At 40.6% G+C, this 24,422-nt stretch overlaps 2 protein-coding genes across 8 annotated transcripts in view; one reads left to right on the top strand and one right to left on the bottom strand.

Annotated features, from left to right (window-relative positions):
* On the top strand, window positions 313–9,512 carry PTRH2 (peptidyl-tRNA hydrolase 2). Of its 4 annotated transcripts, none has more exons than XM_003131669.4 (2): window positions 313–466; window positions 8,882–9,512. In XM_003131669.4, the coding sequence occupies exon 2, from the start codon at window positions 8,882–8,884 to the stop codon at window positions 9,419–9,421; it is 540 nt and encodes a 179-aa protein (XP_003131717.1). In that variant the 5' UTR covers window positions 313–466; the 3' UTR covers window positions 9,422–9,512. The 4 variants fall into 4 exon arrangements, with proteins under 4 accessions (XP_003131717.1, XP_003131714.1, XP_005669059.1 ...); XM_003131666.4 differs by having other exon boundaries at window positions 316–549; XM_005669002.3 differs by having other exon boundaries at window positions 421–540.
* CLTC (clathrin heavy chain) overlaps window positions 7,514–24,422 on the bottom strand; it is a 77,135-nt gene continuing 60,226 nt past the window's right edge. Inside the window, exons 29-33 of one of the 4 annotated variants that reach the window (XM_021066048.1) lie at window positions 23,929–24,099; window positions 23,350–23,571; window positions 21,841–21,861; window positions 18,123–18,198; window positions 7,518–9,585 (exon numbers count right to left, since the gene is read on the bottom strand). In XM_021066048.1, the coding sequence (XP_020921707.1) occupies window positions 9,551–9,585; window positions 18,123–18,198; window positions 21,841–21,861; window positions 23,350–23,571; window positions 23,929–24,099 (525 nt within the window). In that variant the 3' untranslated portion in view covers window positions 7,518–9,550. 4 annotated transcript variants of the gene reach the window in all.

Genomic DNA, 24,422 nt, shown 5'->3' with positions numbered 1-24,422 from the left:
AGCTACTGCCAGACTCAAACAGTCGGCAGAGCCCTAAAACACTGATTGAAGTCGGAATCACGGTGCCCCAGATCTGCATCGTCTAAGTGAAAGAACTCCAGAAGAAGTCAAGCTCTGAGGATAGCCTCAGGCGTCCGTCCCCAGTGCTCCGTGCTCGCTTACCTAGCCGCTCTGACTCCGGCTTCTCCGGATCTCGGGATCCTGGAAGCTGCTCGCGACTGACTCTCACACCCGCCGCTGGGCTGCGGCCAACCGGAACTCGCTCACGCCACTTCCGGTCCGTTTTCCCCCCGGGAGACCTCCTCCAAGAGAAAAACGTTCCCCGCTCCTTTCCGCCACCTCGGCTGATCGTCGCGGGATTTTAGTTCTGGTCTCGTTAGGGACCTGTGGGCGGGGCGAGAGGAAGAATGACTGATCTCTTCGCTGTTTTTGATCCGGAACTTGTTGTCCAGGAACCCCGGAAGAGGTAACTCGAGCGAGAGACGCGTGTTCGCTACCTAGAAGTGAAGACAGCAAAGGCGCGGGTGAGGCGGAGGGAAGGTGCGCTCGGTAGGTTGGCCCTTCAATAGGGCATAGGAGAGGGATGTCCTTCTCCATTCTCTTTCCAGGTGGACCGTTTCTTCTCATCTCATTCTAAACCCCTTTCTTTCATCTTCGTAAACTCTTCCGCCCAGTGGCCGCTGGAGTCCTTGTTCCGGTTTGGCCAGTCGTCTTTTGGGAAGAAGGGACCTAACTGCTGGGGAGGGCAAGGACCCAGAATTTCTAGTTCCCAGGGCACGCCTCCACTCAGGCAGTCTCGATGCAGTCGCTCTGAATGTGCGAAAATACCGAGCAGGCCTCACACGCTGCTGAGCATTTATTGAATACCCCGCAGCATAGCGAGTTGTTGAGTCCCACAAAGAAAGAAAAGATCTTTAGGGATATGATCAAAAAACTTGTCCTCCTGTGTCACACGGACATAATGTCTAGAGGAGTATTCAGTTCTTGAGCATTTTACTCCAGGCACTGCGCTGGACGTTGAGAACATACACTGCAGTGGCTCTGTGTAATTGCTACTGCGGCTCTGGAAAGTAAATAATTAAGACTTAAGAGACAGATTTCATTGCTTTCATGGGTGAAGAGGATGTTTTTGTGTGTTGAAGTGGAAAAAATTATTTTGGGGAGAGACTGCTGCTTGAAAGTACCTAGGAATTTGGTGTGGCTGGAAAGTACCGTATGTTGCAGGGAGAGTAGGTTAGAAGGATAGAGTAGGTTGAAACCAAATTGTATGATGCTTCGAATTCATGCTAAGAGACTTGTTTTTATTGTTAACCACCGAACTTGAGTCCACTTGACCAAACGGCATCAAAGCCAACCTGCCTACCGCTTCCACCTCCAGTTGTGGTGAAGGAAAGTGCAGCGTTTGTTGTAGAGCAAAGCCAAGGTAGTGGGAGGCAAGCCTCAAATCCACTCCAACTTGGTCACTGAGTTAGGGTGTTCTTTTATTTGTATTTTTTGAAGGGGAAGAACAAATGGGATGGGATTAATCATCATCTTGTGACAGTTCTTAATTGCAGTGATTTTTCTTAATTGTAGTTTCAGGAGTCAGGATGTCTTTGGTTTATGATTCTCTGGCCAGGTGGTCCATGGCTCGAGGGCCTGTTAGCTCATCTTGCCAAAGAGAAACAGCTCAAGTTAAGCTATTAATGATGATATCTACAACAGCAGTTTTAGTATATTGACCATGTTATCTACAGTTGGCTCTGGTTGATTATTGTTCAGTTAGCAGAGGATCGAGGTCACAGCAGACAAGAAAGGGAATAAAGTTTTGGATAGATTAATCATAAACTCGGTAAGGGGACTAAGTTTCAGGGGGATCCTTTTTGCTTATTCCTTAGGCATTTATCTGGTGATTTTTGACAGGGAAATTACTGGATCAGATTTGTGCTTTAGAAGTACAGTTAATTATAATGGCAGATGGACTAGGATGATCTAGGGCATAAGTGAAGCACATGCTGAAAGAAGTGGCCTTATCCACTTTCAAACTTCTGTAACCTCAGTAATGTGTTAAATTCTTTTAAGTCTGTATTTCTAGCCTAAGCTTATCTTCTGGCCTCTAAAATTGTATAATATTTATTTATTGCTGGACTTCTCATCCAGGATGTCTTTTGGTCACACCAAATGTAATATATCTAAAACTGATTTCACTATCTTCTACTTTCAAACCTGCTCTTTCACCAGAATCTCCTCATCTGTAAATAGTACCTCCAATCTCCGTTTGTTCAAATCTTGTCATTTTACCTAAATGTCTCCCTTTCATCACCAGACTTATAGTGGGTCACTGAATCATAAGATGTACCACAACCACTTTTTTCCTTTTCCATTGCCAGTACTCTTGTCTAAGTGACTCTCATCTCATCTAGTCTCCTGGGAAAGGAAACATAGAATAGTGTGAAGAGCACTAGCTCTGGGGAGTTCCTGTTGTGGCTGAGCGGTAATGAACCAGACTAGTATCCATGAGGACTCAGGTTCTATTCTTTGCCTTGCTCAGTGAGTTAAGGATCCAGTGCAGATTTGGCTCAGATCTTGCGTTGCTGTGGCTGTGGTGTAGGCCAGCAGCTAAGAAAAAAAAAAGAAGAACATAAGCTCTGGACTCAGACTACCAATTACTAGCTGGGTGAATTTGGGTGAACTACTTACATGCTCTGTTCTCAATTTTCACATCTGAAAAATGGGGATAATAATTACATATTTATCTTGAAGGGCTATTGTGAACATTGAAGGAGACAGTTCGTGTAGTGTTTAGGATAAATTCCAAACTGTTTGATGTGGCTTACAAGGCCTTCTGGGAGCCGCATCCTGCCCTTCTTTCTCACATTGTTCTCTGCCACTCTTGCCCTCCATCCTTCAGCTATCTGGACTGCTTTCAGGTCATTTGACTACCGTATTGCTCTCCTCTGGCATTCCCACTTGGTGTTCTTTCTGCCTGAGGCAATCTTTCCTCTTTCTATCTTCTTCCTCATCCTTTGTTGCATTTTATTTTATTTATTTTTATTTTTTATTTTTTTGTCTTTTTTCTTTTTCTAGGGCCGCTCCTGCGGCACATGGAGGTTCTCAGGCTAGGGGTCCAATCGGAGCTGTAGCTGCCGGCCCACACCAGAGCCACAGCAACTCGAGATCCAAGCCGAGTCTGCGACCTACACCACAGCTCACGGTAATGCCGGATCCTTTACCCACTGAGCAAGGCCAGGGATCAAACCTGCAACCTCATGGTTCCTAGTCGGGTTCGTTAACCACTGAGCCATGACGGGAACTCCCTTTGTTGCATTTTAAACATTTCCTCAAGGAGGCCTTCCTTCACTGAGCTGAGGTACTTTATTATGTACTCCCCTAAGACCTTTTCATAACCTTTACCAGTTATGTAATTATTTGTCTCCTCCACGCATCAGTGAACAACTGGTGATGGCCTATATTCCTAGTCTAACAAGGTATGTGTCTGGCACATAGGAAGCCAGCAAACATTCGGGTTTTTTCCTTTTAACTTCTCTTTTCCTCAGTTTCTTCATTTTCAATATATAGAAATAATATTAGCTTATTATGCGGCTCAAGTGACACAATACATTCAAAGTATCATTGAAATGTTGAGCTGTGACAACATGAAGTTTTATTAAAATAAAACGAAGGAAATTCAAGATTAGGATTAGACCATCTCTAAACCACTACCAGAGTGTAAGCTCCAGGAGTTAGAAGGGACTTTTCCTCCTTTGTATGCTCCTGTATCCCCCAGATCCTAGAGCAGGACCAGTTAATATTTGTGGGAGGAAGGAGGCGATACAGCATAAAAATAAAAATTAAGAAAGTCCATGAGCTTAATGACACACTTCTGACTGTAATTCAGATACCCATTCCTGCAGCTACACTCTGAACTTTGTATCCCCTTATAATGTTCCATTTCTAAAATCAAAACTCCAGACATCTCTCTCTAACAACAGCCTATCATTTCATACATTCTTGCCCTGACCCTAACTTCCCTTATACCACTGTGTCCTTGTGCTTACGCTTAGTAGAATTCAAACCTGTATAAATCCAACAATCTCTCATAGAAAAGAAAGGTAGAGAAAGAATATGGGTGCAGCAGATTTAATTTATATGTTTAGAGGCAGTGGTTAGGTGTTTTTTTAGTGTTTGGCTTCTGTTTTCTGTGTGAAGTATGAAGTCATCTCTTCATATACTCAGGCTGCTAACTAAGCATTGCTGGAGAAAATCACAACTAACTAGTTGGTACGGTACCATTATAAAATCAGTATTAATCCTCATCATGTTTTCAACATTCCCTCTGCAATCCTACGGTGTTTTGCTGCAGCATTTATCTCAGTCTTCCTCTTCTCAGCTCCAGCTTGACTTTTTGTTGTTGGTGGGGTGGTGGTCTTTTTGCCCTTTCTAGGGCCACACCTGCAGCATATGGAGGTTCCCAGGCTAGGGGTTCTAATCAGAGCTGTAGCCGCTGGCCTACACCACAGCCAGAGCAACGCGGGATCCTTAACCCACTGAGCGAGGCCAGGGATTGAACCCACAACCTCATGGTTCCTAGTCAGATTTGTTAACCACTGAACCACGAGGGGAACTCCCAGCTTGACTTTTGTCCAACCTATCAATCTCCAAGGAGCAAATCCACAGACCTACCTGCATTTAAAACTGTCGCGTTGGGAAAGGTGTCCTTTCTTTCCAAGACCAAGTCTCTTCCTAAGAACTTCAGCTCCCCTCCCACCTACTGCTTTGTATTGTTAATTATTCTTTCCCAATCTTGAGCATCTACCCACCCTTTATCAGGCTCTATCCTTTAACATTTAAATATGCTCTGCATTTAAATATACTCCTCTTTCCATAAAAACCTTTCCTTTTCTCCCCATCCCCACATATCTATTGCGTTTTCTATTTTCTTTCACTTTGTCCAGTTTCTTGACCACACCACCAACTAGCTTCTGCCCCACCACAACTACCCCATGTTAATTTTTTTCTAAAACTAATAGTCAGAGGATCTTAGAGTGCTATCAGTTTCTAGCGCTCTAAGATGTGTGCACTCTAAATATGTTCCTCACCACATTGTTCTGGTATTCCTGCCCTGTGTCTGTCAAAGTTGGCCTTTTAAGAAAGTGGCTCTAGGAACCCCCATCATGGCGCAGTGGAAACAAATCTGACTAGGAACCATGAGGTTGCGGGTTTGATCCCTGGCCTTGCTCAGTGGGTTAAGAATCTAGTGATGCTGTGAGCTGTGGTGTAGGTTGCAGTAGGGGTTGTTTCTACCCCTAACCTGGGAACCTCCATATGCCACAAGCGCAGCCCTAAAAAGGAGCAAAAAAAAAGAAAAAGTAGGTCTGGAAAGGATCCAGCTAGAGAAAGGGATGCATGAACTACTATGAAATGTAGAGGGGTTTTTGGTAGGTATTTCGTAAAGTATCTGAATAATAAAGGATTCTATTGGACTTCAAGGAAGTGGAGATACAGGTGGTTTTTGTTTGTTTTTTGTCTTTTTGGGGTCACACTCTCGACATATGGAGGTTCCCAGGCTAGGGATCGAATCAGAGCTGTGGCCACCAACATATACCACAGCCACAGCAACACCAGATCCAAGCCGCGTCTGCAATGCTGGATCCTTAACCCACTGAGCTAGGCCAGGGATCGAACCTCTATCCTCATGGATACTAGTCAGATTTGTTTCCACTGAGCCATGAAGGGAACTCAGAGATACAGATTTTATAACATTAAGTAGCAATTTCAGGGAAGTTAGTTTTGTTCTGGGGAGGGCAAGGTTTGAATTTGAAATTGCGAGTGTGGGGATATTGGGTTGTTTCACTTTTTTTATTAACTGTACCTTTGACTTAAAAAAGCATGAAGGAGTTCCCGTCGTGGCGCAGTGGTTAACGAATCTGACTAGGAACCATGAGGTTGAGGGTTCGGTCCCTGCCCTTGCGCAGTGGGTTAAGGATCCGGCATTGCCGTGAGCTGTGGTATAGGTTGCAGATTCAGCTCGGATCCCAAGTTGCTGTGGCTCTGGTGTGGGCTGGTGGCTATGGCTCCGATTGGACCCCTAGCCTGGGAATCTCCACATGCCGCGGAAGCGGCCCAAGAAATAGCAAAAAAAAAAAAAGCATGAAGCTTGGTTCAGTAGTATAATGTATTATATTTTTATAGTTTGGACACAAAAGAGTTTATAGTCATTTTCTTTTGCTCCAAATATTGAGTATAATCCATCATTCTCCAACAATTACTGAAGGTCTTTGGATCCAATTTATCTCAATCCTTTCGATCCTCCTTTGAGATCTGGAGACAGCCATGACTTATACGAAGATTAGCAAAGGCATTTTTTTTGTTTGTTTCTGAATTAGAGACTTGAGTCATACGGCACTAGAGCAGCAGTTCTCAATCCTACCAGACCCAACACACTTTTTAAAAAATAGTAAGTCGTGGAGTTCCTGCTGTGGTGCTGTGGGTTAAGAATTCAAACACATCAGCTCAGGTTGCTGTGGAGGCACAGGTTTGATCCCCGGCCTGGTGCAGTGGGTTAAAGAATCCCACATTGCCATAGCTGTGGTGTAGGTGGGAGCTGCTGCTCGGGTTCAGCCCCTGGCCCAGGAACTTCCATATGCCTCAGGTTTGGTCTTAAAAAAAAGAAAAAAAAATCATTTGTAACAAACTTAAAACGGTACAGCCACTTTAGAAAATACTTTGACAGTTCCTCAGGAGATTACAGAGTTGCCATATGACCTAGCAGTTGGACTCCTAGGTATAAGCCCAAGACAAATGAAAACGAATGTCCACACAAAAACTTGTATTTATGGAGTTCCCATTGTGGCTCAGTGAGTTAAGGACCCAGTGTTTCCTCTGTGAGGATGCAGGTTCCATCCCTGGCCTCATTCAGTGGATTAAGGATCTGGTGTTGCCGCAAGCTGTGGCATAGGCTGCAGATGTGGCGTGGATCCAGTGTTGCTGTGGCTTTGGCTTAGCCCACAACTGCAGCTCCAGTTCAGCCTCTAGCCCAGGAACTTGCTTATGCCTCAGATGTGGTCGTGGTTGTGGCCATAGAGAAAGAAAAAAACAAAAAGCCTTGTATTTATACCAGCATTATTCATAACAGCCACAAGGTGGAAACAACCCAAATAAATGTCTATCAACTGGTAAATAGATAAAGAACATGTAGCATAACCCATACCATGGAATATTATCCATCAATAAAAAGGAAGGAAGTATTGGTACATGCTACGACATAGATGAACCTTGAAAACATTAATCAGGATGATAAAAGCCTGAAACAGAATGCCACATATTGTATGGTTTGATTTATATGAATGTCCAGAAGAGGCAAATCCATAAAGACAAGTAGATTAGTGTTTACCCGGTAGGGAGACATGGAAAATGACTACTAATGAATATAGGGGTTTTTTGGGGGAAGTGCAAGTGTTCTGGAATTAGATGGTGGTGATGGTTGTACATCACTGTAGATATGTTTAAAAAACACTGAATTGTACACTTGAAAAAGGTGAATTTTTAAAAAGGTTTTATTGAAGTAAAGTTGATTCACAATGTGATAATTTTTGCTGTGCAGCAGTGATTCAGTTGTACATGTCCACACATCCATTCTCTTTCAGATTATTGTCCCACATAGATTATCACAGAATATTGGGTAGAGTTCTCTGTGCAGATAAGTTCATGTGTATCCTTTTTTTAGATTCCACATATAATTGGTATATTGAAAAAAAGGTGAATTTTATAGTATGTGAATATCTCAAAAAAAGTTTAACATCCCCTAAAGTATCCTCATATTAAAATGTTTGATAACATTGCACACTTTGCCTACCATATAATTTCAAAAACATTATCAAGCCCTAATTTTAACATGAATGAGAATAAAAAGGAAGTTGATGCTAAAATATGTATTTCCAGGACTGCCAGCTCTGCCATGCAGGTTATGCTCTGCATAATTCCAAGGGTACCACTTAAAAGCACTGCAGACATGGTAGCCCCATGTATTTTGATGTAAATGCTTAGGTACTATTCAACAAGAAGAAGAAACTGATGGTTGTTTGTGCCTATACACAGAAGCATTATGAACCCAACAGCTTCAGATGTAGACTGATGTAAGTGTTTTATTGATGATTCAAATACCATGAACAGCTTTGCTGGGGTGATAGGAATTTCTAAAATAGTGAAGGATAAAGGATCATCTTTGTTTTATGTGATACACTGCTGGTAAATGCAGTGTGTATTGAAACTATGCAAAAGAATGCTTTGTGTTCCTATGCAAGATGAAGTTGTCTTCTAGTTTTAGGCATTGATAGTTTTTCACCCACAGTAATGTCCACTGGGACAAATCTTCACTTGTAAAGCTTTTAGCATACCATGCTGATGCCTAGTAAATGTCAGCAGGAGCGCACCTCACTCCAGGCCCACTGTTGTGACAACCAGGAACTTCTCTGAGGAGTTGGTACCTTTCCCATTGAGAACTAGTGCAGTATGTAAATAAGCGCTATATTTCAGAAATGAGTGCATTACTCTTGGTTTCTTTAGATCCATCCTTTAGGCATTTGATGAAACATTTCTTTTCTCCGCAAGACTTAGGGGACGACTGAGGAGCAGAGCTTTGCTGCATCTAAGAAATAGAGATGTACTCCTCACACTACGATTCAGAAGGCCCCAACTATTGTGCCTATATTCTGGAAACTTTTCTAGTACAGAGAGGAGAAAAATAGTGCACACCTAAGATCCAAAACATATTCTGCCTTTTTTCTGAATCAAGTTCGGATGCCTTAAAATGTTGCTGCTTACATACTGTCAGGGTGTTCTATGTGATAAGCTTCTAATTTGCCACTGCTAGATAGTGACAACTTTTTTCTTTTCCTTTAAGATGATCTCCATGCCCTTGGTTATGGAATATTTGGCCAATCCTGGCGCACTCAGCTTTGCTGCTGGAGTTGCCTGCGGCATGTGCCTGGGCTGGGGCCTCCGAGTACGCTTTGGGATGATCCCCAAGAGTTCGGTGAGCGAGACAGACACTGACACCGAAACTGAAGCAAGCATCTTAGGAGAGAGTGGGGAGTACAAAATGATTCTCGTGGTTCGAAATGACTTAAAGATGGGAAAAGGGAAGGTGGCTGCCCAGTGCTCTCATGCTGCTGTTTCTGCCTACAAGCAAATTCAAAGAAGAAACCCTGAATTACTCCAACAGTGGGAATACTGTGGGCAGCCCAAAGTGGTGGTCAAAGCTCCTGATGAAGAAACTCTGGTTGAATTATTGACCCATGCAAAAATGCTGGGACTGACTGTAAGCTTAATCCAAGATGCTGGACGTACTCAGATTGCACCAGGCTCTCGAACTGTTCTAGGAATTGGGCCAGGACCAGTAGACTTAATTGACAAGGTCACTGGTCACCTAAAACTTTACTAGGTAAAATTTTGTATAATGATGGTCAACCCAAAACCACAAGTGTTTGACACTGTCAAAATCTAACAATAAAAGCTGAATTTCTCCAATTTAAGTATTCTTGAGATGAAACTCGGTTCCCATGTTCTTCTGTCATGTCCTCAGCATGGTTACACAGCTATCTTGGGCTAAAAAAAAAAAGAAAAGAAAAAAAGTTTGATTAATAGTCCTGGTGGTTCAAGTGAGTGGTGCTGAAATAAATATTTAAGGTGAGAGAAACAGATCATAATAAAATTGGATTACAAGGGGGGAAACAGCATTTCCTGTGTGTGTTCCCTTGGTGTGTTAACAGCTCTTCTTCCCCAAGACTATGTTGCTGTCCCCCTTGGAGGATCAGGGATTCGAGGGTGTTCTCATTGGATGCAAACCGCAGTTTTTCCTGCCCATGGTTTTTGGGTAACTGCCGACTTAATTAATAGATCATGGAATAGTCATCCCACAATGGGTTTAGAATCTAACCTTATGGAATTTTTTGTTTCCAAGTGGAGGTTTTATAGCATTGCTAAAACCCACCCGTGCCGTGTTTCGTGTTTGTTTCCCTGATCCACACTGGCCAGTTTCTCCCCTTTCCTAACAGTGAAGGCACTGAAACTTGTGAAGTAACTTGTATGGACCTCGAAGGTGGTAATGAGCCCACCTAGGGTGATTGTGAAGTGAATGTAGCTTGTCGTCCCAATATCCCACTATTTCTTTATCTGGAACTTAAGAAACTGGACAATTCAGTTATTTAAGGGCACTTTGTTTCCCTTTTAATCTTTATACACTTAGCACAACATAACAATAATTCCTGTTATACCAGCTGCTCAGAATATGGTCCCAGCTCACAAGAGCTGTAGCTTTCTCATCACTTTTTTTTTTTTTTCTTCCAAAAATCCACTTTTCCCAAAAGCCTTCTTTTAGGAGGCTCCTGACAGTATTTCTAAATTCAGTATATCCCTAAGAACTATGCTGATGTCAGGGAGAATTTTGGTAACAGGCACATGTTAAGTGACTGCAACTCTCCATGCTTAACTTCAACCGTTAGCATTAGTTAGCAGTTAACTTCAACATAAGCAGCAATACAGCACAACTTCAAGATCTAAGGTCAGTGAAGTCTGGGCAGGACACTAAAGACTGCTGCAGCCAGGCTTAAAGATTGGTCAGTTTTATGGTTTACACTGGCATATGACACCACAGAAGAGAGAGTAACTGTGAATGATGCCACAGTAGCAACAGTTTCTAAATAGAATGTTTATACTGGATTTGAAAGTGATGCAACAGCATGTAACCGAGTGGAAGAGAACTCAGTCCTAAATGATGATTCTGGCTCAGGACATTTCTGAGGCTTGCCTCAGAGACTGATGTTTCCAGGCTCAAAGACAGTGCATTCCCAACAGGATGCACTGACAGAAGTAACTGTAATACATCATGGCATTTCTACTAGGATGAAGAGTGTGTGTAAATTCTGGTAGTTATGGAAACAATATGTTTGTTTTCTGGCTTACCTGTACTTTATTTTATAGGATTCATAATCTTAATGGTTTTCAAAGTATACTCTGCAGAGCCCACAGGATCTCTAAATAGGATACTTTCAGGGGGAGGGGTAGTCAAAACTATTTTCATAATACTAAGACATAATTTTCCTTTTCTACTGTTTTGACTTTTGCAGTGATGATAAAAATGCAATGGTGGATAAAACTGCTGGCACCTTTCACAAATCAAAGCAGGGGCACCTACCTGTACAAGTAGTCACTGTAGTTTTCCCTGCCCTATAGTTACATTTAAAAAAAAGTTTCACTTGGAGTTCCTGTCGTGGCTCAGTGGTTAACGAATCCGACTAGGAACCATGAGGTTGCAGGTTCGATCCCTGGCCTCGCTCAGTGGGTTAAGGATCTGGCATTGCCATGAGCTGTGGCGAAGGTTGCGGACTTGGCTCGGATCTCAAGCTGCTGTGGCTCTGGTCTAGGCCAGCGGCTACAGCTCCAATTGGACCCCTAGCCTGGGAACCTCTGTATGCCACAGGAGTGGCCATAGAAAAGGCAAAAAAGACCAAAAAAAAAAAAAAAAAAGTTTCACCGAACATCCTTGATGAAGCAGTAAAAATAGTAAGTCTGGCCCTTGACTATTTGTCTTGTCTATATGATACCAAACACTTCTGGTGCACACTTTAGTATGACTATTAACTTTAAAAAGATTTGTGTTGGTAAGTCTTGAGATGAACTAGCTGCTTTCGTCATTTTTATGGTTTCAGAAGTCTTATGTCAACTAACCATAAATATCTGGAAAGGCTATTAAAATATTCTTTCTTCGAGAGTTCCCTGGTGGTCTAGTGGTGAGGAATTGGCACTTTTACTGCTGTAGCCTGGGTTCAATCCCTGGTCTGGGAACTGAGGTCCCACATTAAGCTGCTGTATGTTGCAGCCAAAAAAAACCCCAAACTCCAAAATTCCTTCCTTTCCTAATTACCTTTCTGCCTGAGGCCAGATTTTTCTTCATATACTTCAAAACATAACAGATCAAATGCAGAAGCAGATATGAAAGTCCAGCAGTCTTCTGTTTAGAGAACTTTAAAAAGACTTGTAAAAACTAGTACAATGCCAGGAGTTCTCTTGTGGCCTAGCACAGTGCCAGGGTTAAGGACCTAGTGTTGTCATTGCAGGGGCTTGGGTTGCTGCTGTGGCTCAGGTTCAGTCTCTGGTCCAGGAACTTCCACATGCCACAGGCACCACCACCACCAAAAATAGTACAATGCCACCCTTCTCTTGCTTTGGGAAATATGGTTAATTCATAATTGCTCATGTTAACATGCAATGAGCTTATTACTGCCATATTTATATTTAAAAGGATTAATAGTTTTAAAAAGTCGTTTTAACTACTTAATACAGTAGTTTTGTTTTTGGTGGGTTTTTTGTTGTTTTAGGGCCACATTCCGTGGCATACGGAGGTTCCCAGGCTAGGGGTCAAATCAGAGCTGTAGCTGCCAGCCTACTGCACAGCCACAGGAACACCAGATCCGAGCCACATCTGTGACGTACACCACAGCTCACAGCAATGCCAGATCTTTAACCCAATGAGCAAAACCAGGGATCAAATCTGCATCCTCATGGATTCTAGTTAGATTTGTTAACCACTGAGCCATGATGGGAACTCCTAATACAGTAAATATTAATACATGCAACCCCACAAACTAGAGTTCTTTGGGATTTTCAGTAATTTGAGTATAAAAAGACTCTAAGAAAAAGTTTGAGAATCACTAGAGAATGTTTGTACAACTAAATCAATTTACAGAAAATTCAAGCAGTGCTACTTGAAGATCATCAGTCTCTTGCTACTGTCTATGTTGAAATGATTGTGAACCTATATAATTGACATTATACAATTTTTTGTATAGTATCTATTTGGATATGAGGGAGGAAGCTCATTGAAAGCAGGTTTATCTCCTGAAAAGCATCCCATTCATCTCTTTTTCCCTTCTTTCCTCCTGTTTTAGTTACCTTAGGAAAGTGGTAAGAACTCTTAGGTCTTAGTCATCTGTCTTGATTAGTTCATTCTCCCAGACCACACTGACCACTGTCCTATTCAGAGCAAGGTTAGGGAAGATTCCTTAAATTAGTTTATTACTTCATTCAGTCTCTCATTGTACAACACCATTGCCCAATATTGAGCTAGTATTTTGCGACTGAAACATACTCCAAATGATTCTGAAAGGTACTCACAGTGTTAACATATACACGAGGGAACAAGTTCAGTTCACCTGCCCTCGAGTTTTTTTTCTTTGGGCTGCATCTGCAGCATATGGAAGTTCCCAGGCCAGGGACTGAATCTGAGCCGCAGCTGCAACCTACAACCCAGCTGTAGCAACACCAGATCCTTTAACTCACTGCACTGGTCCAGGGATCAAACTCGTGCCTTCACAGCAACCTGAGCCACTGCAGTCAGATTCTTAACCCACTGTGCTACAGTGGGAACAACAGCTTGCCCCCAATTTCGAACCTAAGCCATACACCGAGGTAGTTTGTCTTTCTACTACAGCACTTTGTGGATAGTTTAAGTGGCAACTCAGTATCACAGACATAGCACCAAACTAAAACAAGACCTTTTGCTATAAGAAAACCTTTACTAAAGTATTTTATTTCTATTAGGGAAAGGGGGAATGGGATTAAACTTGGAGGAACAGGAGTCCTGTTTTGAAAAAAAATCCTTCTATGGAGTTTATGGTCAGTGGCTTGATTTAGAGTTGTAGTGCAACAGAAGGCTAGGTGGGGGCTCCTCTTTTTTTTTTTTTTGGCTTTTTGCTATTTCTTGGGCCGCTCCCTTGGCATATGGAAGTTCCCAGGCTAGAGGTCCAATCGGAGCTATAGCCACCGGCCTACGCCAGAGCCACAGCAACGCGGGATCCGAGCCGAGTCTGCGACCTACACCACAGCTCACGGCAACGCCGGATCCTTAACCCACTGAGCAAGGGCAGGGACCGAACCCGCAACCTCATGGTTCCTAGTCGGATTCGTTAACCACTGCGCCACGACGGGAACTCCCCTATTCTTGATTAACAGTGAAATGAACTTTAACATTCTCAGCCACAAGCAAAAACAAACAAACAAACAAACAAACTTGGATTCAAACACGGGTTGAAAAAAAATAATTTAAAATACCCATAATTTGGGGACCCTTAGAACTCATGGTGAAGAACAGCAAGTTACTCCATGTTTATATACTCTTCTTTCAAGTTAATGCAATTTAACAACACCCACGATCTCTTCATTTAAATGAAATGCTTAGGAGTTCCCATCATGGCTCAGTAGTAACACACCGACTGTATCCATGAGGACGCAGGTTTGATCCCCAGTCTTGCTTATTAGGTGGGTTAAGGATGCGGCATTGCCATGAGCTGTGGTGTAGGTCACAGACGCAGCTCTAGATCCCAAGTCGCTGTGGCTGTGGCATAGGCAGCTACAGCTCCAATTCGACCCCGAGCCAGGGAACTTCTATATGCTGAGGGTACAGCCCTAAAAAGACAAAAAAGAAAAAAAAAATGCTTAGATACAAAGCTAAAATGCCACTTGGTTAAAATGATGGAGACAGCCGAAGTGTAGCCCACTTTCGCATTGACTGGTCCTTTAGACGACTGCATGTACCTTATTAACTACTGGAACACACATAATGTAATGCTGTGTTTTCAAATGTCCCAAACCTCATTCTACCTCTGTTCTCATGCCTCCCTGTGCTATCTCAGTATCTAATATGAAACTTCAAAATGACAGTTCTCTTGGTTTAAGTTTGAGAGATATTTAAGTAAAACTGCAATTCTACATGTTATTTCCACAGTTCAGTAATTTATTTTAAATTTGAGTAATTTCAAATTCCACAAACAAAACTGAAGAACAGCAATATTTTGAATTCTTTCTTCTGTACACTCAGTGATCTAAAACACCACAATATCCAACATACACAAACCTCAGGGAAGGGTTAGTAAATACACACAGATTGGAATCATGGTGCTCTTTGTTCCTGAATGGAATGGTCCCACAGAAAAAGCACAGGATACAGCACAACAAAAGGGCACCTGTTACATATGAAGTGAGCAAAAACACACTAGCATTTTCTATATGCGTAATGAGGAAACCTGCATAGGTTAGAGGGCCTTTTATGCTCATTTAAAAGTCAGGCAAATTGTCTGCAATGCATTTTTCAAATAATTTGGGAGCACTGCAATCCAACAGAGGATATGCTGATTAGTGTTGTCTTTGTTGGCATTGACAGTCTTGCATGGTCACATACCAATATTTTTGCTTTAGCTTTTCTTTGAATAAAAGAGATCTAAATGCATTTAGACAATACATATTGTAAGCTGTTTACATACACTAAATTTAAGAGATTCAGTATTAGAGTTTTTTTTTTTGTTTTTTTTTTTTCCTTTAACACTACAGAGTGCAAATCAGGTTCTTCACAACAGATTGAATATTAAGCAGTTCTTCAAAGAATGAGGGGGGAGAAAAAAAACCCAAGTGAATAAAACACTGAAACTATTCCCCTTTGAAAATAAATTCTAAAATGATACGGAATGTGAAATAAGCTTTTAACATAGGTGATCCAAGTTTTACAGTTAGAAACGAAAAGTAGTCCTTCATGAAATAAAGGTTACAAGAACATGTGCCTGTTTTCCCCTATTAGAAACTGAGAAGCGGGTAGAGACGATGTTTCGGTTTGAAAATAGGCGACTACAGGATCAGCTTCCCGTCTCACATGCTGTACCCAAAGCCAGGCTGTGGCTGCCCATAGGGTGGTGCAGTATAACCATAACCAAAAGGTGCCTGGGGAGGGACTGCAACACTGGGTCCTGCTGTCAGCATCAACTGGGGCTGACCTAAAGAAGAAAACAAAAAGGAGCGGGGGTAGGGGGCAAGGAGGCGGGAGAAATTATTAGCATTGTAGGACGATCATACCCCAATTTCCCTCAATCACAACTTAGAATGAATTTTGTAGAGGCACTTTTAACTGTCTCTGTTTCAGCATGACGGCCACCCTAAGAAAGGTCCCACCTAAAAAGCCAACAGAAACGGTGCAGGGCTGAGAGCCAGAACTTGAACGGTAATTGTTACTTCATACATGTTTAAAGCAATATGCACATGCACGCTCAACATGCTTATTAGGCAAGACATCTAGCAATGAGTCTATCACCATATGGTGTTTGCACATTTGGTGACAATATAAATAACACAGGTAAACAATTTTTATTTTTGGTTTTTTTTTTTTTTTCTTTTTAGGGCTGCATCTGAAGCATGTGGAAATTCCCGGGCTAGGGATCAAATCAGAGCTGCAACTGCTGGCCTACGCCACAGCCACAGCCACAGCAATGCCGGATATGAGCTGCATCTGTGACCTACATCACAGCTCGAGGCAAGCCAGACCCTTAACCCACTGATCAAGGCCAGGGCTCAAACCCACATCCTCACAGACAGTGTCAGGTTCTTGACCCATTGACTCATCATGGGAACTCCAAGAAAACAAATTTTAAATTGGTGTGTTTTTAACACAACTGAACTTTTAAAGTTAGATTTAAATTTCTGACTTAGACATGTCTAAATGGTAACAAAACCTAATGTACATTTCTAGTAGAGTACTCAGTACTAAAAAAAGCAGAGACATTCAAATATGCATTAGGTATGAAATACATTAGAGCATACGACCTCTTCTGAATACTAAGTTACCGCTCTCATGAAGTCTCAAGTTTACATAGTTAAACATCTAACATCTCTCCCCGCCAACCCCTGCAAAAGTACCCTTCACCTCCCACTAGAATGTAAATCTAGAGAGGTGTAAATTTCTCCTACAAGTGACCTCATATCTCTTTTTGTGAACAACAACAGAAACCATCTTCAGTGAGTAAACTTTTAGGAACAGCAGTTTATTTAAAAAAAAAAATAAAAAAATAAAAAAAAAATCACTTCTAACCTTGACATTGACATCTATCTTAAAATCCCGGAGTTCCCGTCGTGGCGCAGTGGTTAACGAATCCGACTAGGAACCATGAGGTTGCGGGTTCGGTCCCTGCCCTTGCTCAGTGGGTTAACGATCCGGCGTGGCCATGAGCTGTGGCGTAGGTCGCAGACTCGGCTTGGATCCCGAGTTGGTGTGGCTCTGGCGTAGGCCAGTGGCTACAGCTCCAATTCGACCCCTAGCCTGGGAACCTCCATATGCCGCAGGAGCGGCCCAAGAAATAGCAAAAAAGACAAAAAAAAAAAAAAAAAAAAAAAAAAATCCCAACCCCACTTTCAACTGCCTACAAGGACTATCCATTTAAACGCCCTGAAAGTAAGCCAAATTCAGTAAGTCTACCCCCAAATTATTACACCCTCCCTATTCATTTCTATATTGTTTCCTATCTCCAATGTCAAACATCTTGCTCCCATCTCTTAGAATCGACTTTATGTTCTCCAGCTTTATCAAAACTACCCTCTATCTAAATTCACAAAGTCCTTTTCATCTGTAGGAAAAAGGAGATAACGTCCTAATAGATTTGTATACTATCATTTCCTCCAGCAGGTTGGGATAGAATAGCCATGATCTTATACCCTCCTCCCTACACTACCTAGTTAAAGAGTGATAACCTACCCTTTCTCTTCATTGCTCAAATCAATCTGTTCACCAAGAGTGAAAGAGAAAGGGGAAGTTCTTCAGAAAGGCACATGTAAGAAATTAAACTGCCCTAAATATTCACTGAGAGTCTGGAGATCCTTTCAACCTGCAAAGTTCTCAGATGGTAACTCTACCCAGTTCACTTCACTGTCCTGGTCATAATTTAAAGAGAAGATGCACTATTTCTATAACGCTCACTTAAGATGGCCTTGGCATATTCCCTCACCTTTTGTACTTGTGAAAAATGAGTGCATCAATACTTCTTTCTCAGTAATTCACAAATAAGCAATCAGTGACTAAGCAATAGGAAAATTTAGGTTATAATCTCAAATGACTTTTTCGAGATTATTTTTCCATTTAAGATTATCTTAGTGACGAATGTCCATGCCTGCTTTAAGACTGTTTTCAGAAAAAAATGACAGTAGAGAGAATTATGCCTTAACTCAGTGAGGCTTTGGCACTTGAGGGCTTACGTATTTCTATTTTGAGGTAGAATCAGAATGAATTGTCCACTATTATTGCTATGAGGTTAAAGAGAGGAAGAGATTACCGTAAACAATAGGTTGTGTCTCTGTAGCTTGTTCTTCTTCTTTCCTCAGTGATTCTGAAGCGTCTAATTTATCCACCTGGAGAAAAATAAGACAATGGTAATTAGTACCTCAAAAGTATTATCAACCTAGGTTTATGGCAGAAAGTGGAAAAGCCTTAGTGTGTTAAATTTTGTCAAAAATAAAACAGACTAGGAAGAACATTCTCATGTCCCCTCAAATTCAATGGCAATGTTCACACTTCAGTCAAGGTGATTTTTAGCACTGTCATTATAAACCCTCAGGAAGGAGGGATTTATAAATGCCACAGAAGCTCACGCCAGGCTAAAACTGGGCATGCCAGGTGCAGCCAGCCTGAGGGAGGGAGATAACAAGAAGGAACCACTTTCTCCAATGAAGTTTAAACCCTATTCAAGATAGTAATAATGAACTCATGAGCTGGCAAGACTTCCCTCCTCAAAGGAAATGGTATTCAAAAAAGTGAAATGAGTCTAGTGACTGGACAAGTACTTGTGCAGATTAAGATAGCTTTTGCCAACTATACACAGCTTCTGCCAATATTGATAACTACAGTTTAAGGCTCAAGTGGCTCCATATTTGATCTTTTTATTTAAAGACAGGCTGCATGTGTTAATGCTCTATTTTCTAAGAAGTTAACTAGGAATGCCTGATTTTTCCCCAACTTCTCTGAGAAAGAAATTTCTTGCTTTTAATTAAGCCAAAGAAGCAAATGGCTATTATATGCTAGCTTCTCTAAATAAAAGTGGAAGTATCAGACAGAATACTGTACAGAAGTTCACATATATTAGTGAAAGAGCTGGAATATATAGATTCTTCCCCTAACTAGTTGTGTAACCTTGCCAAACCATTACACGGACCCACAAATTTCCCTGTCTGTATAGTGAGTCAGTTGAATGAGATAATCTACAAAGTTTTCTCTAGGGCTAACATGACTTGAATCTGGAATTCTGTGAAGGACTGGGGAGAATGACATTAGGAAACTGAGATTAGCAAATTACCACCATACAACTTCCATTTGCCTTTTAAACTATACTATATTTGTGTTTTAGACTATTATTTACTATCACTAAACTTGAAGTAAAACTAAACTTCAAATCTCAGTGTTATCTATCACTAGTGGTTTTCAAAGTAGTAATTAAGTGTGCTGAGTGAGGTGGGGGAGTCGAAATGCAGGAAAGAACATTTTATGAATGTTCACTGCACACTCTTCAAAAAGGCAAATAGTTAAAAAAAAAAATCACTTACAAAAAAAGATGTGCAGGCTTCAGTGAAAAGGCTTTAAGGACTGGGTCCCAAAAAGTTTAAAGCAACCCCCAGTTCCTATTTGAAACTATTCAAAATAGTGTTTCAATCCTCTCGTAGGCCATTAAGGTTAGGATGGTATTTTTAATATGTATATAAATATTTATTTCGTATTAAATATCATAAATGTGGGTCGAATCCATCCTACATTTGTCTGGGAGTAAAATGTGAGAACAGTAAGCTGAGGAAGATTTTAGACACCTTCAGATAACATGGTTTTCTACCCTAGGAAGATGAGTTCGTTTGCTTTTGTATACCATTCTTCTATGTTATAGCCTAAGTGCTCATGTGTTACAAACTACCCTAATATCAAATTAAAACTACTATGGAGTATAAATACCATGAGAAACACAGTTTGGCACCCAAACTTAAAAATTATTACAGCTATATGATTTAAAGCCCAGTCTGTGCATCAAGGGCAGTCAGATGGGGTTTTGCTAACCTAAAGAATACCCAAGAATGCGCTAAAGAGGTTATATTAAAAAAAATACATGGACGAATGTACATTAATAGCTTCTAAAAAGAATAAAAATCAAACAACAATAAAAACCACCACTGCATAATACATTTCCAGACTTCAAGGAGAAGAATCTTAAGTGAATAGTGTTAGAAATTAATGTCTGAGTCAGATGTTGAAGACAGAAGTCCTATTACAGAAGTACATTAAAGACTTCGAAGAACTAGCAACGTCACGATGCCCAGGCATAGACAGAGGCAGGTTGGACACAGGGAAGAAGCAAAAAATAACAACTGTGAAGGAGTAGCACTGGGCTAAGCAAAGAAACAATTTTGTTTTTCTATATAATGAGACAGCCTCTGGCACAGCAACATTCAATTATTGTTTCCACTGACCCAATTTAGACTGCTCAAAAAAGAAAAGCAGAGAAGGCTTTTATGAACACAAGCTTTTGTTAAGAGCTGTAACAAAAGTTTCTGATCCTTGTATTTAAAAAGGAAAAATTACAGGTAAGCATGTCACTGAGTTCAGTTCCATCTATACCACTGAAAATTCACTATAATGTAAAAGGCTTTTCCACAAAGACTGCAATATGCTGCAGAGGAAAAGTTAACATGCAGTCAGTTATTTCGGTGTATGTGTGCATGAAAAAAAGGCAAAAGTACTGAAGCAAGAAGTGAGATCTGAGGATGACTTGCTATACAGGCTCTCAAGAAACACACACAGCCCACAGCAATGCTTTAAGAGTTTCAAAGGTAGTATGATGTAATTGCAATGACTGTTGTACATGCTTGATTTAAAACAATGCGTAACACTGCAGTTCAATTACCTATTTTTCACACACACGCTTTCTAACTGCCTTGCTTACTAGCTGCTGAAGGGCCTCACACACAATGCATTTTACTCAGGTTTGCCCTAAGTTCCAATGGTGACTCCAATTTTGTTCAACATTAATTCCAAGGCATTGTCCCCCTCCAAATTCTTTTAAATTTCGTTTCAACTGTCCTTTACCTTCCCACCCTTTTCTCACCATAATTTGATACCAGACTTAAGTTTGTACGTTTGTTTCATTTATACTGGGATGGAGACAAGCCAATGAAGGAAGCAGCAACCAAAAGGTGCCTAAATTTGACCTTGGATAAGCCAACCGATGAATAAGAACAAATTTGTAGCTTCAGAGATGTGCCTTATTATAGAAAGTAGAGGTTAATAATATTGCTTCATTTTATACAGAAACAATCCATATTGCTTATCAACAATTATAGCAAGCTACCCTGATGATTAAAAAAGTTTTGATTCCTCTTGCAAATGGACTAGCACCATAAGAACTGGACACCTGGAGAAACATGAGGAAAGTCTCTTCGGAAGCAGCTAGTATCTCTCGTATCTACTTTCAGCAAAAAATTAGTAAGAATCAAGAGATCAGAAACTGGATCACAGTCCTTCAATACCGAAAAACCCCAAAAAGCCTTTTAGGGCATGTGTATAAATATATAGATATATATATATGTAAATTCAACAACTGTCAGGCATGCTCACAAAATAAAACCAGAGGCTGTTTAAATTTATTTACAGTACTGAGAAAATCCTATTATGGTCCAGATACCCTGACAGGGAAGAGAAATTGCCTGAAACTTTGGAATTAATATGGAAACTCAACATGCTCAGTTTTTAATAATATATTTAAGAGAGACTGTGAACCAACTACTGATTAGCCTCCTGCCCTTCCTAAAGCCTATTAGCCGATTAGTAGCAAACATCTACTAATGTCCTACAGCTCTATTATAGTTATGTTTCAAGGGACTTGCAGAGGCTTTAGTGAAAATTTATTGGGGGGGAAAAAGCAGCAGCAGCAGTGTAGAAAAGGAAGGAAAAAAAATCATGCAAATTCCTTAGACTTAGTCCTCCAGACTTAAAGATGGAAAAGAATCAATTTTCACCTTTTCCTTTATTGCATCAACCTGCAAAGGAATTCAGAAGGTGCAGCTTAGAAAAAAATCAAATTCCATATTGAGCATAAAAAGGTAGAATCAGCAACAAAGGTTTAGGGGAGAAACATCTAACTACTAAAAAAGGTATGAGAAAAGTGAAAATAAAGGGCATACTGGAAGCAAAACTTAGAATTTTTTTTACTCCAGAGCTTACTGCAGAAGAATTTATGCTAGAGTCAGTGTGAAAGAAAGCAGCTTAATTGCTAGTAAAATTTATAGCACTTCCGGTTAAAGCAGCTTAGAGCTAGATCTCTCAAGTTGGCATTATGCATAAGAAAAGAAGCTATTCTCATCTATGGCTAAGGTAAGGCAACTGTTTTTCCTCTTATACTGGATTTTAAGCAGTTTATACACAAAAATGTTAATTCTTAAAAAATTATAACACAATGATATCTACTTAGATGGTAGCCCAGAGAAATGGTCTATTATACTGGGGGTTGTTAGTAGTGCTTTCCCCCCTCTTTTACTCAGGCATGCTGAAGAGATCAGATGTGAAACTCTGATTTTAATAAGCATGTTTGGCTTTGACAAAATGGCTCCTTTAGGACCATTTTTAAATGTTTTACAACATGAAAGCTAGTAACTGTTCAGGGCAAGTAAAAAAATATCCTAATGTCAAAAACGGACATGAAGATGATTAAGTTAATTTTATGACTATACCCACAGCTTGTTTAAAATGCTTTTGGGAAATGTGTCATTAATAGTTAACTTCCAATAATATTTTTAAATTAGGGGTTAAACTATCAAAATATTGAGAAGATCAACAGGATTTTAAAAACATAGATGTAGCTTCCCCAGGGGGAAGAGGCATATAGATTAAAGTCAAGAACCAACCAGGAGTTCCCATTATGGCTCAGTGGTTAACGAATCCGACTAGAAACCATGAGGTGGCAGGTTCGATCCCTGGCCTTGCTCAGTGGGTTAAGGATCTGGCGTTGCCGTGAGCTGTGGTGTGGGTCGCAGACGCGGCTCAGATCCCGCATTGCTGTGGCTCTGGCATAGGCCGGTGGCTGCAGCTCCCATTCGACCCCTAGCCTGGGAACCTCCACATGCCGCAGGAGTGGGCCTAGAAGTGGCAAAAAGACAAAAAAAAAAAAGAACCAACCAAATAGAAGGGAATCTACAGTACTAAATTATGGACACCTGAGTTATAAGAACTGATTTGAGGAAGATGCTATTTTGACAAAAAAAGGTTTTTTCTAATCAAATGTTAAGAGAAAAACCCCCGTACAATATAAAAATAATACTATTTACCCTCAAGAGTTACATTCTGAGGTATTCTGAGGGTAAATATTCTGACAAATTATGTTTGAGTTCCATTCAATGTCCTTACCAGATATTAAAAATTAGTGGAGAACAGGAATATTTTATGATCAACTAAATTAATTCTAAGAGAAAAAACATTGCACATGGAGTTTACACAGCCTCGAGATAATATGTTCTCAGAGGGGCCATTACCTTTGTCAAGTATTCCTTCATGACCTGGATGAAATAGGGCATGGCAAAATCCATGATATTGTGCCTCCATGCAGTTTCCAGGACAACATCAGGCCTTAGAAGATCGTAACAGGTAAAAAGACAAGCTCCAAAGCACTCCCTTTTTTCTTCTTGCAAAAACCACTGTAGGAGTTCTTCAGCCAATTCAGTATCTTTAGATTCAGAGGCATACTGCATTGCATCCTATTCAAAGGAAAGGATGAAGGTCAAACATTAAATTCAAATACAATGAACTGGTAAACCAAGTAACACAGTGAGGGGAAAAAAACTAGTTAACATTTAAATTAAGGGTTTTCTGAAAGGAAAAGAAAAGATGGGATAAAGCAGCCTTTTTTTAAAAAAGAGGTTTGACATAAACATAAGAATCAAGAAACTGACATAATTACCATCTCCTCAAATGGGAGCTTAAAGGCAATTTTCATATTCGTAAAAACTAATACTTTTATAGACCCTAATCACTCGTAAAATATACCACTTTAGGGTTAACATAGATCATCCAGTACTTGGCTTAAGAGCCTCGCCCCCACCAACTGTATTCACCTTGTACAGACTATCTTTCTTGCACAGCTCCACACTCTGTTTCCAGCGATTGTTGCCTTTGAAGAGATAAGCAGCAATTCTTCTGAACTCAATGAGTTCATGTTTTTCCAAACGCTGAGCAAGCGAGATATTGTCAAAGTTGTCATAAGCATCTATTGAGGTTCGTAGAGCCTTAAAAAATAAAACAAAGCCGTTCAAATGCCAAATCAGCATTTCATTTTAAATTTTATGTTCCACTATTCTTGATCAATGAGCTATATTATATGACTGACTGTATATAACATGATCAATATCTTCTGTGATACATGTGTATAACATCACTTGATCGATGAGTCATTATTGTAATACAACAGCCTAGATGCAAGCCTCAAACCACAAAGTTGTAATCTGAACAAGTAACAACATTCTTCAATCTAACTGTTTAATAATAAAGTCCTTGAAGGTACTATAAAACTTCTAAAGGCACACTCTTCTCCAAGTTTTCAGTATCAAGG

Source organism: Sus scrofa, chromosome 12, assembly GCF_000003025.6.
Source record: "Sus scrofa isolate TJ Tabasco breed Duroc chromosome 12, Sscrofa11.1, whole genome shotgun sequence".
Classification (NCBI taxonomy): Eukaryota; Metazoa; Chordata; class Mammalia; order Artiodactyla; family Suidae; genus Sus; species Sus scrofa.
The sequence above is the reverse complement of the archived record's forward strand: the minus strand, read 5'-3'. Positions and strand labels throughout refer to the sequence as shown.

Excerpts from the sequence above, each read along its gene's own strand:
- PTRH2 (XM_003131669.4), top strand. The coding sequence starts at position 8,882 with ATGATCTCCATGCCCTTGGTTATGGAATATTTGGCCAATCCTGGCGCA.